This window comes from Podarcis vaucheri (assembly GCF_965113315.1).
Source record: "Podarcis vaucheri genome assembly, chromosome: 8".
NCBI classification, from domain to species: Eukaryota; Metazoa; Chordata; class Lepidosauria; order Squamata; family Lacertidae; genus Podarcis; species Podarcis vaucheri.
The window spans coordinates 79,182,525-79,198,644 of NC_138766.1; the positions used below are offsets into that span (position 1 = coordinate 79,182,525).

At 46.3% G+C, this 16,120-nt stretch overlaps 1 protein-coding gene across 5 annotated transcripts in view; it reads left to right on the forward strand.

The window, feature by feature from the left end:
• The first annotated feature begins 4,262 nt into the window (after nucleotides 1-4,262).
• The window catches only part of COL14A1 (collagen type XIV alpha 1 chain), a 147,309-nt gene continuing 135,451 nt past the window's right edge, over nucleotides 4,263-16,120 (forward strand). For 2 of the 5 annotated variants that reach the window (XM_082235396.1, XM_082235397.1), the window contains exons 1-2: nucleotides 4,263-4,532; nucleotides 11,552-11,678. In XM_082235396.1, the coding sequence (XP_082091522.1) occupies nucleotides 11,576-11,678 (103 nt within the window). In that variant the 5' untranslated portion in view covers nucleotides 4,263-4,532; nucleotides 11,552-11,575. The remainder of the gene's footprint in view (nucleotides 4,533-11,551; nucleotides 11,679-16,120) is intronic. The other 3 variants (XM_082235394.1, XM_082235395.1, XM_082235398.1) reach the window with 3 other exon arrangements.

Consider the following 16,120-nt stretch of genomic DNA (forward strand, 5'->3'; position numbering starts at 1 on the left):
CACAGAATCGTAGAGTCAGAAGGGGCTCCGACGGTCATCTAGCCCAACCTCCTGCAATGAGGAAAATAGAATTATCGCAGGCTTCCTCAACCTCCGCCCTCCAGATGTTTTGAGACTACAATTCCCATCATCCCTGACCACTGGTTCTGCTAGCTAGGGATCATGGGAGTTGTAGGCCAAAAACATCTGGAGGGCCGAGGTGGAGGAAGCCTGAATTATAGCATCAGAGCCTAAGGCCTAGGCTGGCTCTGGTCAAGCCCTGGGTGAATCAGTCTCTCTCTCTCTCCTGTTTTACAACAATCCTGGGAAGATTAGAAATGTACAGTTCTTTGCACATTGAAATGTGCTGCAGCAGTGAATTGCAAGAAATCTGGCAGGACAAAGTTGAAATCTGACACAAGGTGGCAGTCATACACTTTCCCATTTTCCTCCTATCTCTCTCACTTTTAAAGGCACAAAAAGCAGAGGGCGCCAGAGACTTTCCTCTTTGAAATCCGGCCCTCCTCCCTCACTTCAGTTCCTGGAAGTACCTTCAGAATCCCAGCCACTCTATTAGAAACTGGGCATCAAGCAGCAACCATGCATGAACCAGATTACTTCTCTCTCTCTCTCTCTCTCTCTCTCTCTCTCTCTCTCTCCTTATGAACACTTCAGGAAGCTGCAGCTAAACCTGCTCACTTCCTTCCCTCTCCCTTCCCCCTCCCTTTCTTTAGCCGCATGCAACAATTTCAGGCATTTGAAGCGAATGTTCCTTGTGACAGTTGCAGAGAGGAAAATAAATGGTCCAGAGTCCTCCTGCATCAGAGGGAGGGCTGGGGCAGAAAAACCCAGGCGTGCCTTCTTTCAATTTCCACACAGAGTACTGCAGAAGAGGGCATGGAATGCGGTGCTTTTTATTCTATTTTTAGAAGGGAGATAAGGGGGTCTGTTTTGGATTATGCCTCTCGGGGCTGGATTAATTCACGCAAGGTATTAGTTAACAATAGGCAGACGGTGTTCCATCCCCAATGTCTCCATTTAGGGAAGGGAATATTCCCAATCTGCTTGAAACCTGGAGAGATGCTGCCAGTCAGTGTAGACAATTCTAAGCTCCTGGATGGACCAAGGATGCAGCATGCAGAGCCTTGAGTCTTCAGCATCAACTTCATTGGACTGGTCATGTTGTGCGGATGCCTGATGATCGTCTTCCAAAGCAACTACTCTATTCCAAACTTAAAAATGGAAGGCGTAATGCTGATGGTCAACAAAAGAGGTTCAAAGACTCTCTCAAGGCAAATCTTTAAAAATGTAGTATAAACACCGACAACTGGGAAACACTGGCCTACGAGTACTCCAATGGGAGAACAGCCTTTACCAAAGGTGTCATGGGCTTTGAAGACGCTCAAACTCAGGACCAAAGGGAGAAATGTGCTAAGAGGAAGGCACACTTGGCAAACCCTCACCGTGATCAACTCCCGCCTGGAAACCAATGTCCCCACTGTGGAAGGACGTGTGGATCCAGAATTGGCCTCCACAGTCACTTACAGACTCACTGTTAAAACTGTGTTTGTGGAAGACAATCTTACTCGGCTACGAGCGATCGCCAAAGAAGAAGAATGCAAGTCTGCATTAACACATTGGAGCCTCTGTTTGGTCCATAGCAGTGCAGTGGCAAATATTGTCCACGAACAAACACCTCCTTGTGCGAACAGCCACCCATCCACCCAACCAAAGCACTGATAAGCATGTCTGAGAGTCTTGAGGCATCCAATGATGGATCATATATGGCTGGGAGATGGGTGCAAAGGCTGCTCTTGGAGGTGTGGCCCTCCAGGCGTGCAGTTGGACACCAAATGTGCAGTTGTCAAAAAAAAGGTTGTGCAGTTGGAGCACTAATAATGTGAAGTTGGAAAAACTGAGTGGGAAACTAGACATATTAGGCTTATTAACTGTGTTAAGATTCCTTAAATCAGATGTTTTCAACCTTTTCGAGTCCATGGCTCCCTTGATCAACTACATTCTTTGAGCCAGTGTGGTGTAGTGGTTCAGAGCGGTGGACTCGTAATCTGGTGAACCGGGTTCGCTTCCCCGCTCCTCCACATGCAGCTGCTGGGTGACCTTGGGCTAGTCACACTTCTCTGAAGTCTCTCAGCTTCTCACAGAGTGTTTGTTGTGGGGGAGGAAGGGAAAGGAGATTGTTAGCCGCTTTGAGACTCTTTAGGGTAGTGATAAAGCAGGATATCAAATCCAAACTCTTCTTCTTTCTGTGGCACCCCTGTGGCACTCAGGAGCCCAGTTCTGTCACGCCTTGCCTGCAGAGCTGGCAGCCTTTTGCCCTTTTTCAAACATTCTCCCTTGTGGAGCGCTCCCTCAACCTCCTCTCTTCTCCTTTCTCCTGGGAAGTCTTCCAGGCAGCCGCTGCTACCGCCCCTGGTCTCTGAGGTGCCCCCCTCCCTGCCCCAAAGAGAGGTGACTCCTCACACTGTCCATTCCCAACAGCAAGGGCTGGAGGAATGGCTGACTGGCTGGGCTCCCTCACCCACGTGCTTGCTTACTCTGAGGCCACCTCAGCTCCTGGCAACCAGCACCCCCTGGCCAGCCCCAGAGGCACCATTCAACTGGGGAGCCTGTAGTCAGGGCTGCTGCAACAAACAGCTGTGCAAGCCTTTGGGAGGCAGAGATACGAGAGGGCATCAGAGGAGGGAGGGAAGGAACGAGGGACAGAAGCCACTGTTGCCCACGGCACCCCTGACCATCATTCAAGGCACCCCAGGGTGCCACGGCACACTGGTTGAAAACCACTGCCTTAAATGACAGGCAATATCAGGGACTGTGTGTGCACAGATTGCACATGGATGGAATGCATGCAGTTTCCACACTTAAAACAAGATGCTCGTATTAAAGCACCTTCTTCTGTTTTGGCCAGAACCTCCTCTTCTTTGGACAGGTGACATTACTGAACCAAGGCAGGTTCATGAACGAATCACAGAATGACTTCTATGGTGAAATGGCCTCTTATACAGGGTGTAATCTGTGCTCCCCCCCCCCCCAGCCAGAGCAACAACTTAATGGTGAGTTCTGGCACCTTTTTTCTTTTAAAAGAAAGCACTGGGTGTAAAGCAAAGCAATTTTGTGTTCATTGGCTTTTGTGTGCCTTTAGGGACGCAGGCGGCGCTGTGGGTTAAACCACAGAGCCTAGGACTTGCTGATCAGAAGGTTGGCTGTTCGAATCCCCGTGACAGGGTGAGCTCCCGTTGTTTGGTCCCTGCTCCTGCCAACCTAGCAGTTCGAAAGCATGTCAAAGTGCAAGTAGATAAATAGGTACCACTCCAGCAGGAAGGTAAATGGTGTTTCCGTGCGCTGTTCTGGTTCACCAGAAGTGGCTTAGTCATGCTGGCCACATGACCCAGAAGCTGTACGCCGGCTCCCTCGGCCAATAATGTGAGATGAGTGCCGCAACCCCAGAGTTTGCCATGACTGGACCTAATGGTCAGGGGTCCCTTTACCTTTATGCAGGGCTGTCTGGCAGAGAATTCATGCAGTTGGGAAATCTGCTTTTAACCCCCTCCCCTTTCCATGAAACCTTCGGCATTTTTACTCAGTCCTCATTCCCAGCCCCTAACCAAGCCCCCAAAACACATAAATAGATCAATGCTTTGCTAACATGCAGTTCTCTCTCTTCCATCCCCTAATATTGTAAATTATCAACTGCTTAGTGGGGATGGGGATCAGGTGGATGAAACTTGGTTCCCAGCCATGAGCAACCAATAAATGAAGAATTCTGCTTGCTGAAGAGTCCTGCGCAACTGGAAAGCTTACATGCTTCCATTCCAATAGCAATGGATTTTTTTAAAAAAATGTTTGTTTGGGCATCACTTAGGGCAGATGTATGCTACACATTTATGAAGTGCTTTTTTCTATAAAAAAAATGTTTAGAGGTACTCTCACTTTCCTACTCACATTAAAATACTGCCCATATTAAAATACGCCAAATTTAGATTCACGAAATGTTTAGGGGTATGTGTACCCCTGTGTCCCCCCAGGAAAAAAAGCACTGCATTTATGAGTGTTTATAACAATTTCACTGTGACAGCCCTCCCAGCCTCCCCCCCCCACGAGAATTCCAATTAAGGGAGGATAAAGAGAAATACCCCTGAACTTAGGTAAGGTTAACACTGCAATCCTATACATTTCTATTCAGAAGTAAATGCTGGAGTACTTATACTTCGAAGTTGGGCTGCAGTGCAGCAGCTTAAACCAGTTTAAAAACCCGAAGTGTTTAAAAATGCCTTGATTTCCTCCCCCTCCTGGGACGGGGGGGGGGGGAGACAGCTGTCTATGTGCCAAACGAATGTTGTGGGAACCGTGCCTTTGAAAGACCACTCCCCTCTCCTCCCAAAATGGATTTGTAAGCCCATTTCCCATACTTGGAGAAACCCTCTCGCTTGAACCAAAAGGCTCACATTTCTCCCTCGTTCCCATTGTACACCTGGCAACACCCCCCCTCCTCCCGCGGGACTGCCCTTCCTCAACTCAGGAGCGGAGTGGAGAAGGTAAGGGATTGGGGTGAGGGCTTGCAGAAGGAGAGAGGGAATGGGTGCCGGGGATTATTCTTGCGTCTTGGAATCGCTGTATATCTCTCCCCCCACCAACACACCTCGCTGCCCCCTTTTCTCCTCTTTCCCCTCATTTCCACCTTCTAGTCTTTCACCGGCTGCCTTCTTCCTCTCCCATTGCTGCAGATCAAGCAGAAGAAAAGGGCAACTGACGGGAGAGAAACAAACTTTCTTTTCCTAAGAGTTTGCTGCTTGGTCTTGAGTTTGCGCGCGCGCTGCTGCTGCTGCAAAGACTGGTTTTCTCGCAGGGAATTGCACCCACTTTGCAATGCTCTAAAGCAAAATTGTTCATGGCTGCAAAGGTTCGTTTGATTTCCAACCCATCCGGCTTTGACCATTAAAAAAAATGAAATAAAATAGTAATTGGGTGTGTCTTAAAAAAAAAACCTTAAGAGAGGATGGGGTGGGAAAGAAAGGCGAAACATTCTAAATAGCTAATCCCCACTCCCTTTCCTATTCTTCTTACCTTCGTTTCATCAGTGAACAAAGACACATCTGTGAACCCTGTAATGATGGGGTATAGAAATAATTTTCCCAGCGAGATGTAGATAAGGAAGGGAAGGGGATTTGGAGTGAGCGTGTGCGCGCGTTCGTTTAAAGGGAAAGCGAGAAATATCTCCATCTGTAGGTTTTGGAGACGTGGCTGTGTATTTGGGTGGGTGGGTGTGCTGTGCGCTTTCTGTGGAGCGCGGCTGCCTAATCGGAATAGCCAAGAAATGCGTAAAAGCGCGCCTTGCCAGATAAATGGATAGCTTTCCTTCCTTGCAAGCAACAGCCCTCTCTCGGCGCCTGGGGCTCTGCCATTCTGCCGGCGATGATGGTGGAGGAGAGCTTGCCAGGCCCGCTGGCTGTGTGAAACGGATCCTGTCCCAATATAATCCCTCGAGGCTTAAATCTGAGCCGCGGCGGGTGGGGGAAACCCTCAGGACGCTTCCCCGGCCGTCAGTGAAGCCGTATCGAAGGCGAGAGTGCCAGTGCGCACGTGCAGAGCGCGCTCATTCGCTTGAGATGCGCAAGGCTTCGTTTGAACCCGGGCTGAACCTGCACGTCTTTTTCCCAAAAACTCACTTCTCAGTGGCAGGGCACACCACTGTTATGTAGGTGCAGTGATAAGAAAGTACAGAGTGCCTCTGAACATGTGCAGAGAGCCTTCCCTCAGCACTATGCAAGGATTTGTTGTTGGGATTCAAGCCATTTGTTTATTTTGAGACTAGAGAAAGGCAATAAAATAAGTAACTTGTGGGAATGTTTTAGCAATTTTTTTGAGAAAGGTCAATACAGCGTCTCTGCCCATCCGTCCTCATGTTTGCCTTGATTATCCGAACCTGTCACAGGTGTAGCAAATAGCACCTTGCAACCCCCTTGTTTTGTTTTGTAACTATGCAGGAGTGTTAATTCAGGCATGAATGCAGAGGGGGGCTTTTTTGAAATGAAATGGACATTCCAGCCACCCTAGGTTTTTATATTTGCATTCTGCAGCATGTGGTAAATGCAAGAAACACATTGAGTATCATGTGTGGAAATGTTTTGGGGGATTTTTTTTTTGGGGGGGGAGTTTTGCCCTTCAGTCTGTTAATGCTGTTAACTCGAGGAAGAAAGTGGAATAGAGAGAGTTTTTCAAGCACATTCTTTCCTCTGGAAGCTCTGTGTTCACATGACAGATGTGGGAAGTGCCAAAAACTGATTGAGGGAACTTCCTGATGGCCTGTTTATTGTACATTTATCACGGTTAGTTTGCAGGGAGATTAGATGACAGCTGTCTAAGGAGTATTCGTTTTGAATTGTTTGTGGGGATGCTAACTATTTAATAATATCCTGCAAGGGTCTCCTGTCATTCCCTTCCAGTTCTGGCACCTGGCATGCCCCGCACCTTAACATGACGAAGGCCAATATTTCTAAACTTAAAAGTGTGCAAGCTTACCTGTTGAATGTACTCAGGCTGCATTTCTCTCTTTTGATTCAGAGTTGCAGGTAATATGACGAGTGGTATCCTAAAGGTAAAGGTAAAGGGACCCCTGACCATTAGATCCAGTCTTGGCTGACTCTGGGGTTGCGGCATTCATCTCGCTTTATTGGCCGCGGGAGCCAGCGTACAGCTTCTGGGTCATGTGGCCAGCATGACTAAGCCGCTTCTGGCGAACCAGAGCACACCTTCCCGCCGGAGCGGTACCTATTTATCTGCTTGCACTTTGACATGCTTTCAAACTGCTAGGTTGGCAGGAGCAGGGACCAAGCAATGGGAGCTCACCCTGTCGCAGGGATTCAAACCGCCAGCCTTCTGATCGGCAAGTCCTAGACTCTGTGGTTTAACCCACAGCGCCACCTGCATCCCTACTGTATCCTACTGGTCATCTAATAGTGAGTGCAGAACTTTTAATGCCATTAGAGCAGGGGTCAGCAAACTTTTTCAGTCCACTGTCCCTCAGACCTTGTGGGGTGCCGGACTATATTTTGAGAATAACCCAAATAACCCCACAAATAACCCAAAGATGCATTTTAAATAAAAGGGCACATTCTATGCAGGTAAAAACACGCTGATTCCTGTACCGTCCGCGGGCTGGATTTAGAAGGCGATTGGGCTGGATCCAGCCCCAGGCCTTAGTTTGCCTACCCGTGGAGTAAACAAACAAACATAAATGGTATGATCTGGATTGTGTGCTGCACTTACAGAAAGGGCTTGCGTCCATCGGTTCTGCGTTCCCTTCATGTTGCCCACAGCTGGCTTGCCCCCCATAGCATACCATATACGCATCGCTCAAGAGTTCTCCTGTGTGGCCACCATGTGATGAACACAACTGCTCAGCAGATGCACAGAGAAAAGTCTTGCCCCTCCTGTTCTGATCACCGCTGCCAGCCTTCCCGTTGCAGTGCATTGCTGGCGCCAGTCCTCGTTGGCTTCCGAGAACCTTCACAGCAGCTGAAACAGCAGGGCTGCATTTCACCTGTCCTATATGAGTTTCCAACATGTGTGGAATAGCTTTAAAAAAAGGGGGGGAATGATACTGCTCAGATTGTTGCAGTAGCTTTCCTGTGCCTGAACAACAGGCACAAGTGTTACTATATTATTGATATAGTAGTTTGTATCCAGTGCCTTTGGTGGCCAAGGACACCATACAATCAGGCATGGCCAAACCTGGCCCTCCAGCTGTTTTTGGGACTACAATTCCCATCATCCCTGACCACTGGTCCTGTTAGCTAGGGGTGATGGGAGTTGTAGTCCTAAAACAGCTGGAGGGCCAAGTTTGGCCATGCCTGTCGTACATCAATTGTCAGGTTTTAAGGATGCAATCCTATTCCTGTTTGAATGCCTGTCTTCCGTCTAAGCAAATGTGCGTGGTGTTGCTCTGAAGAGATTTCTGCCACTCACAGATTTTCCAAAAGGCCTGCTGTTTCAAGCCATTTCACCCTCAACAATGTGCTACATAGCAGCCAACACCTAGGGGCTGAGGTCCCTTCGCCCCTGCTAAAATATTTGAGGGAGCCAGGGGACAGAGGCTCCAGAGTTGATGGGCATTGCCATTCAAATGATGTGCGTGTTTTTTGGTTTTTAAAGTAGCACAAGCAATACAGTGGCACCTGCACACCTGTCCTTCTGGCCTCCACTGCCCCAGGTGTGATGAGTTGGGATTTTCAGGTTAAAATCCTGAAAACCTTACCAAGCAATGTGCTCAACTTTCCTGCTATGTGTGTATATATAACCCTCATAGTTTGAATTAAGTAGCTGGGATTAAAAAATATATAGTGAATTTTGGAGTTTAAAATCTTCAAATTGAATGTCACTTTAACTTGAAATAACACAGATGGCGCAGAAAGCTTTATTCCTCCCTTGGGCTGGTCATGCTGTCTTATCCCAGAGACAATATCTTTGGATTCTACATTGGTTTTAACATCACGTTTGTGAAAGCTTCCTTGGTAAACCATTCAAGTTACAACAAGAAACTGTTGGGCCCAAGGAGTAAATCTCAAACATTTTTGACCTGACCTTGTTTTTCCCTTGACGGTTCTATTCCAAACCTTTCTGCTATTCTGCCCCCTAGCATATTCGTATCCCTAATACCTGGAGAAATGATGTTTATCCTGGCAGCTGAAGGTCTAGTAGTGAATTAATTGAAATCCGTATCCCCTTCACTAGGGATGTGGGTGGCGCTGTGGTCTAAACCACTGAGCCTTGAGCTTGCCGATCAGAAGGTTGGCAGTTCGAATCCCTGCAACGGAGTGAGCTCCTGTTGTTTGGTCCCAGCTCCTGCCCACCTAGCAGTTCGAAAGCACATCAGAGTGTAAGTAGATAAGTAAGTACCACTCTGGTGGGGAGGTAAATGGTGTTTCCATGTGCTGCTCTTGTTTGCCAGAAGCGGCTTAGTCATGCTGGCCAAATGACCTGGAAGCTGTACACCGGCTCCTTTGGCCAATAAAGCGAGATGAGCGCTGCAACCCCAGAGTTGGCCATGACTGGACCTAATGGTCAGGGGTCCCTTTACCTTTACGGGATGGGATCCTAGGCTTGGCTCCTGTCATCTTATGGTGTGGCAACATCAGCTCAGGTTTGCCACTGAGCTTCACGGCTACGGCAGGATCTGAACCCTGGCTTCCCAGGTCCTAGCCTAGGGGTGGAGAACTGGGTCCAGACAGGGGACTAAATCATTATCTTTCCCCCACCTCCACTCTGCAGGCAAAGATTGACAGGTGGGTGGGACAGCACACCTGCCGGATGTTGCAGCGGAATCGCAGTGTGCAAAGATCACAGCTCACAGTGCAGCAACAATCAGCTGATTGTCTGGGTTTGCAAAGCCCAGTGACAAGGACTTAGCAGGTGTCTATTTATTTAGCTGCCCCACAGCTGATGTCATCTGTACTGTCAGATGTAGGGCAGATGGGTGTGGCTTGGCTGAAATGGCCCCATGGTCTGAATGGGGAGGCCTGTTGGCCAAGATTAGGCGAGAGGTTGATCACTGCTGTCCCAATTCAACCATGCCACCACATGTGTTGATGTTGTCCCCCTTGTCAGCTCCAAATGCATCCCCCAGAAGTGACTTAAGAGCTTATTAGCATTCTGTGGATGGGGATGAGTAAGCAGAGGCAGACCTTTTTTGCTTTCTGTTTTTTTTAAAAAACCATGGTTTGCCCTAAGGGATGCAGGTGGCGCTGTGGGTTAAACCACTGAGCTTAGGACTTGCCGATCAGAAGGTCGGCGGTTCGGATCCCCGCGACGGGGTGAGCTCCCATTGCTCGGTCCCTGCTCCTGCCAACCTAGCAGTTTGGAAGCATGTCAAAATGCAAGTAGATAAATAGGTACCACTCTGGCAGGAAGGTAAACAGTGTTTCTGTGCGCTGCTCTGGTTCGCCAGAAGCGGCTTAGTCATGCTGGCCACATGACCCAGAAGCTGTACGCTGGCTCCCGCGGCCAATAAAGCGAGATGAGTGCCACAACCCCAGAGTCGGCCACTACTGGACCTAATGGTCAGGGGTCCCTTTACCTTTACCTTTATGGTTTGCCCAGCTCTATGGGCTGCATCCCGTGGTAGCTCTGCTAAGACTTAGGTCTATTAATTCCAATGGGTCTAACTTAGGGTTACCAGATTTTTTTTCAATGAATCAGGGGAAACTTTCCAACTTCAGTCGGAATGGATGGACTGATTTGTAAATCCAGAGACTGTCCCCGGGAAACGGGGATGTCTGGTAACCTTAGTCTACCTCTGGGTAGATCTTAGTTGGATTGGAGCACTTTGTTCTTAAACTGTTTGCCTTCCGCTTCTCCCATTCTAAGGCTGAGCTATCGCTAAGGCGATAAATCACTTTGGAGAACCACGTCAGATTTCTGGTGGGAAATCCCCTGCTGATATGGTCCTCCATACCAAAAAGAAGGAGGAGAGAAATATCCATGCATGAAGAAAAGTAGTATTTCAGGGAGAAGCATTCTAGAGAAGTCTAGAATATGTGCAGGGAGGTTTAATGTGTGCCATGCTCTCAACCACAAAAAACAAAAGAACCCAACCCATTTGTTGTCTAAAGTGATTCAGCCCAGACGCAGGTTGACAACCTCACTGAGAACTAGGCTAATGAGACTTTCTGCATGACGAGACACCAAGCATGCCCTAACAATATTTGAGCTTCTAGCAAGGGGGAAAAAAAATCACAAATATGTGACGTCCCCTCCACCTATAGAGCACAGGGCATATTTTTGCTGCAGGGGATAGCTTTGTTCCTTGTTTCCCTATTATTTATTTATTTTACAGTTTTAAAATAGTCGTTCTGACTAGATGAGGGCTGCAGGAGAAAAAAAGTGGGGTGGGCATGCACAGTCTCTTCCAAAGAATAAAACTGAGCTATAGGGTTCATTGGACAGTGTAGCATTGCAACAAGAAGTAAGTCTTGCTGTTTGTGAATGACACCATAAATTTAAAGCAAGAGGCTTCCTCCGAAGAAACCTGGAAACTGTAATTTATTAAGGGAATTGTAGCTCTGTGAGGGGTACACTACAATTCCCAGGATTCTTGTGGGGTGGGCAAGCCATGTCCTTAAATGTGCTTTAAATATATGTTCTGGATGTGACAATATATACTGTATTTTTTACTCTATAAGACGCACCAGATCACAAGATGCACCTAGTTTTTGGAGGAGGAAAACAAGGAAAAAAATATTCTGAATCTTAGAAGCCAGAACAGCAAGAGGGATCGCTGCGCAGTGAAAGCAGCAATCCCTCTTGCTATTCTGGCTTCTGGGATAGCTGCGCAGCCTGCATTCACTCCATAAGACGCACAAACATTTCCCCTTACTTTTTAGGAGGGGAAAAGTGAGTCTTATACAGCAAAAAATACAGTATAGTTTATAGCGTTTGTATTTCCCTTTCCCCCTCAGCTAACAGGAAAATAACCTTGACGAGAATCTTGCTTGCCACAACTGAAATCCCAAAGGGTGACTGCAACATCTGTTGATTAAATACTTCTGTGTGATTACAGGTTTGTTGATGTTACATACATCCGATGACAAGAGAGAAGACCCACCGCTGGTTCAAGATGCTGAGCTGGTCCCCCTTTGTCTTCATAGCCATCACAGCTCAGTTAATGACGCACGTCCGGGGTCAAGGTAAACTTATCTCTAAGAAACCATTATATTTCACTAGGGCTCTCTGATGTGCAGAAAAGGGGCTCCTGTGTACAATTCACGCTCTCTCATTAAGCAGTGCATATGGAAACATTTAGATCATGGAAAGACAACGTGGTGCTGGCAGATGTGAACTCCAACACCCATCATCCCCTGTCACGATGGCTAACGCAGTAGCCAGGGATGATGGGTTTTGTAGTCCCAGAATTTTGCAAGGACACCATGTTGGCTGCCCCTGATTTAGACAAATGAGAATGTTTCGATTGGAGGAGTGGCCACTTTGAATCCCAGACAGGATGCCGTGTTTGTGTTTTTGTGCAGGTAATACTGTTCGTTTTACTGTACCTCTGAGTGCATGTGGACCAGTGTTCTAGGAAGCAGGTCTGGATAACAGGCTACCTTCTTCCTCTACCCCCACAATAAGTTATTTTTTGCCAGTTCCATGAAACAGGTGTGGAATGTATGCAGCCTTTGCCAGTTTAACGCATGCCGTCCGTATTGTTCAAAGTTTCTGTTTTCTAGCACCTGCTTTCAATAACTGATCTCTTCTGCTTGGTTCCATAACAGCTGGTTTTACTTTTAACAAATATAACAATACTGCAGACATGTTTGTCTAGGAATTGTGACCCTTTTTGACAACTGGATGTGTGCAGGGGTATGCAAAAGACTATTCCTTTCCATTTATCAATATAGGTGGACATAAATAACTAAGACTCTCCTGGTACTTTAGAAAATCAGGGCTGCAATCCTAACCCCATTTACCTGGTAGTAAGCTCCACTGTATTCCATGTGACTTACTTCTGAGTAGAGATGGTTTGGATTGCACTCTAACGAATTTATTATGACGTAATAAAGTCCATTTCATCGGATGCACAATGAGTCATCCTCAGCTGCCAGGTATATAAACACATAGGCGCAAAAAGCTAAAAGCTGGAATCAAATGAAAAATGTACTGTCTGTTAAATGTGTGCAGAATAAGACCACGGACCCTTTACAGCAGCAGGATTGGTAGACTAATACATGTTTACCCTTCTGGAAAGAGCTGGGCATGTTTGTTTATATGTGTTCTCAAGTGCTTCCTAAGTTCATAATTTATTTCTACTAATCTACGAGTGCAAGATCTTATGCACTTTATGGTCCAGTGCTATGTATGCTTACTTGAAATTATGTTGATTTGAATCTACTGAATTTACATCCTGCACTTGCATTCTGGAAAATGTAAGGCAGAAAAGCGAGGTGGGCCAGGAATGGCGATGCTAGCAACCGGAATGAGACTCAGCATTTGCTTCTCTGCACACTCTGCAATTCAAACAATATAAGGAAAAAAGCTGTTTTTTTAAAAAATGAGGTTCTCTTCTGTAAGGAAAGCCACCAGCTTTCTGATTCACACACTGAGAATTTCAGACCACCTTCCACGTCTGTCGTCAGGAATTATGTTTCTGGAGCACTAACAACAACAATGAAAAATGTCCAAGTTTCGATATGATCTGCATAAACCCAAAGGCCTTGAACTTGTCTCTCGCCTCCTTCTGGATGAATGCTTTAATGTCGCTGCCGGCCATACGCTTGCACATTCCTGCGAAATCGCTTAACAAGCTTGAGCTTCTGATTTTTATCAGCTAACTTCACCGATACGTAGACTGATTCTTTTTCTTCTTTTGCAAGAAGTGAGATTTTATTCCACAGGCTATAAAGGTGCTCCACAGAAATAAAGATTCCCTCTCCAGGTTGGTGGCACTAAAGTCCTTCCAATCAATATACTGTTGTGTTTGTCCGAGAGTTAGATTTATTTTCATTTTCAACTTTCTCTAGTTGTATGTGCTTTCTTGTGCAGGAACGATAGTCTTTGCATAACTAAGCTAAACGCTTGCTTTAAGGAACTGTTTTGGCCCTTATATGGTCAGTTATCGGCTTGGAAATTGTCGGCTCTCGTTTCTTCTCTCTTTCCATTGGAAGAAACAAGCGAACGCTTGGTGGAGATAATCTAGTTATGTAAAGACTTTTCTGCACATTTCTTCTAGACTGTTGTGTTGTAGGTTTCCAGTATATGCACAGAAACACCTGACTGAGTCTTTCTTTTCCTATCTGTGTTGGACGAGTGACTGGTTCAGGGGTTCTGGAAATGTGGTTTGTTTGGTGACGGCTTCTTATCAGTGATGTTGGTGCTCTTGTTTCTCTGATAGGAAAAGGGCCATAGCCCAGTAGAAGGACCCATGTAGAGTCCCTTGCTTCTAGAGCAGTGGTTCCTGACATTTTTTTGGCCATGCCCCACCTAAGCATCTCTAAAATCCTGATCCCACGCCCCATGACATATAATTCTTATTATTCAAAAAATGAGCTCCTATTCACATGGAGGAAGCCTAAAGGGCCATTAACTTGGTCTAGACCAGGCTTCCTCAACCTCAGTCCTCCAGATGTTTTTGACCTACAACTCCCATGATCCCTAGCTAGCAGGACCAGTGGTCAGGGATGATGGGAACTGTAGTCTCAAAACATCTGGAGGACTGAGGTTGAGGAAGCCTGGTCTAAACAAGCTTCCAAATTGCCCCCCTTAAAAATCAAATTGCCCCCCCCGGTAGGGCGTATGCCCCATATTGGGAACCGTGGATCTGGAGTTAAAAAGATCTCCTCCAATAACAGTACTGGGGAAAACCTTGGCCTGAAGGACAGCTGCCAGTCAGAGTAGAAAATCCTGGGTGAAATGGTCTATTGGGCCAATATTTGGATTATTTGATATATATATGTGTATATGCATAATTTGGAATATTTAATGTGATTTGATTGGATTGTTAAAGTGGAAAATTTAAGAAAAATGATTATTATTTTTTTAAAAAGAAATGATATATTGGGCCAAGCCCCAGGATTTTTACACCAAACACAAGATCTCCTTTCTCCCCACCCCCTTTCGGAAATATTACATTGCTTACAGGGCAGCTTCTATACATATAAATGACCAAATGCAAATATGTGTTGCGGGGTTGCACATTGAGTTATTTTCTTTAAAGGACCTTGCAAAGTCCCTGGGGTACAGTGATCTAACTCAGTAAGAGGCAGATGTGTATTTGTGTATTGTGCGTATATACCGGTAGTTGCGTTGTACATTTACATACATACGGTACATATATAGTCCTATGAAAGAAACGGCTGTTATTCGATCTAAGATGGCATGCGCATTGCCCATTTAAAACACAAAGATCGAGATGGAAAGAAGACACCGTCCCTACCAGAGAAGAATGTAAATTAAACTGATGGACTATGCCAGGCCTAGGGATGCGGGTGGCGCTATGGTCTAAACCACGGAGCCTAGGTCTTGCCGACCAGAAGGTCGGCGGTTTGAATCCCCACGATGGGGTGAGCTCCCATTGTTCGGTCCCTGCTCCTGCCAACCTAGCAGTTTGAAAGCACGCCACCCATATAGATAACTAGGTACTGCTCCAGCGGAAGGTAAACGGCGTTTCTGTGCACTGCTCTGGTTCGCCAGAAGCGGCTTAGTCATGCTAGCCACATGTCCCACCTCCCTCGGCCTATAGAGCGAGATGAGCGTGCAACCCCAGAGTCGTCCACGACTGGACCTAATGGTCAAGGGTGCCGTTACCTTTACCTTTATGCCAGGCTTAGGCAAACTCGACCCTCCAGATGTTTTGGGACTACAACTCCCATCATCCCTGACCACTGGTTCTGTTAGCTAGGGATGATGGGAGTTGTAGTAACATCTGGAGATCCGAGTTTGCCTATGCCTGGACTATGCCGAAATGGCAAAAATGACCGGAAGAATTAGGAATCAGGAAGATCATTTTTAAAAAATAAGGAATGGGGAAAAGATATAATTTATCTTAAAATAATTGCAAACCATTAAAATTATTAGTAGGATTGGAATGACGCTTGTGGCTATGGTTGTAATGGAGATTTAATAGAATTGGATTAATAGAGAAGACGCAGGAGGAAAAAGGTTAATATAAGGATCCACAAAGGGGAGGAGGGAAGTCCATGGGAATTTGTGGAATTCTCTTTTTATTTTGGTTGTTTGATGATTGTTTGTAAATTTCAAAATTTGGAAAATTAAATAATTTTTTTTAAAAAAAGAGATTGAAAAAAAACCCCGGTTCATTAGCAAAAATGCTAAACAACAGAACTGGCGTATGGTGGCACCAGGTCAGTGAAAACTAGTCTTGTTCAGCCAAATACATGACTGATGCCCCATCGGCCCTCTGCATTTAAAGCAGTAACAGTCATGTCTTCTCTCAAAGAATTCTGGGAACTGTAGTTTGTTACAGATACTGAGAGTTGTTAGGAGTCATCTGTTTCCCCCCTCACAGAGCTGCAATCCCCAGATTTCCCTGCAAAGATAGATATGTTTTCAAACCACTCTGGAAATTGCAGTTTTGTGAGAGGAATAGGGGTCTCCTAACAATTCTCCGCAATCT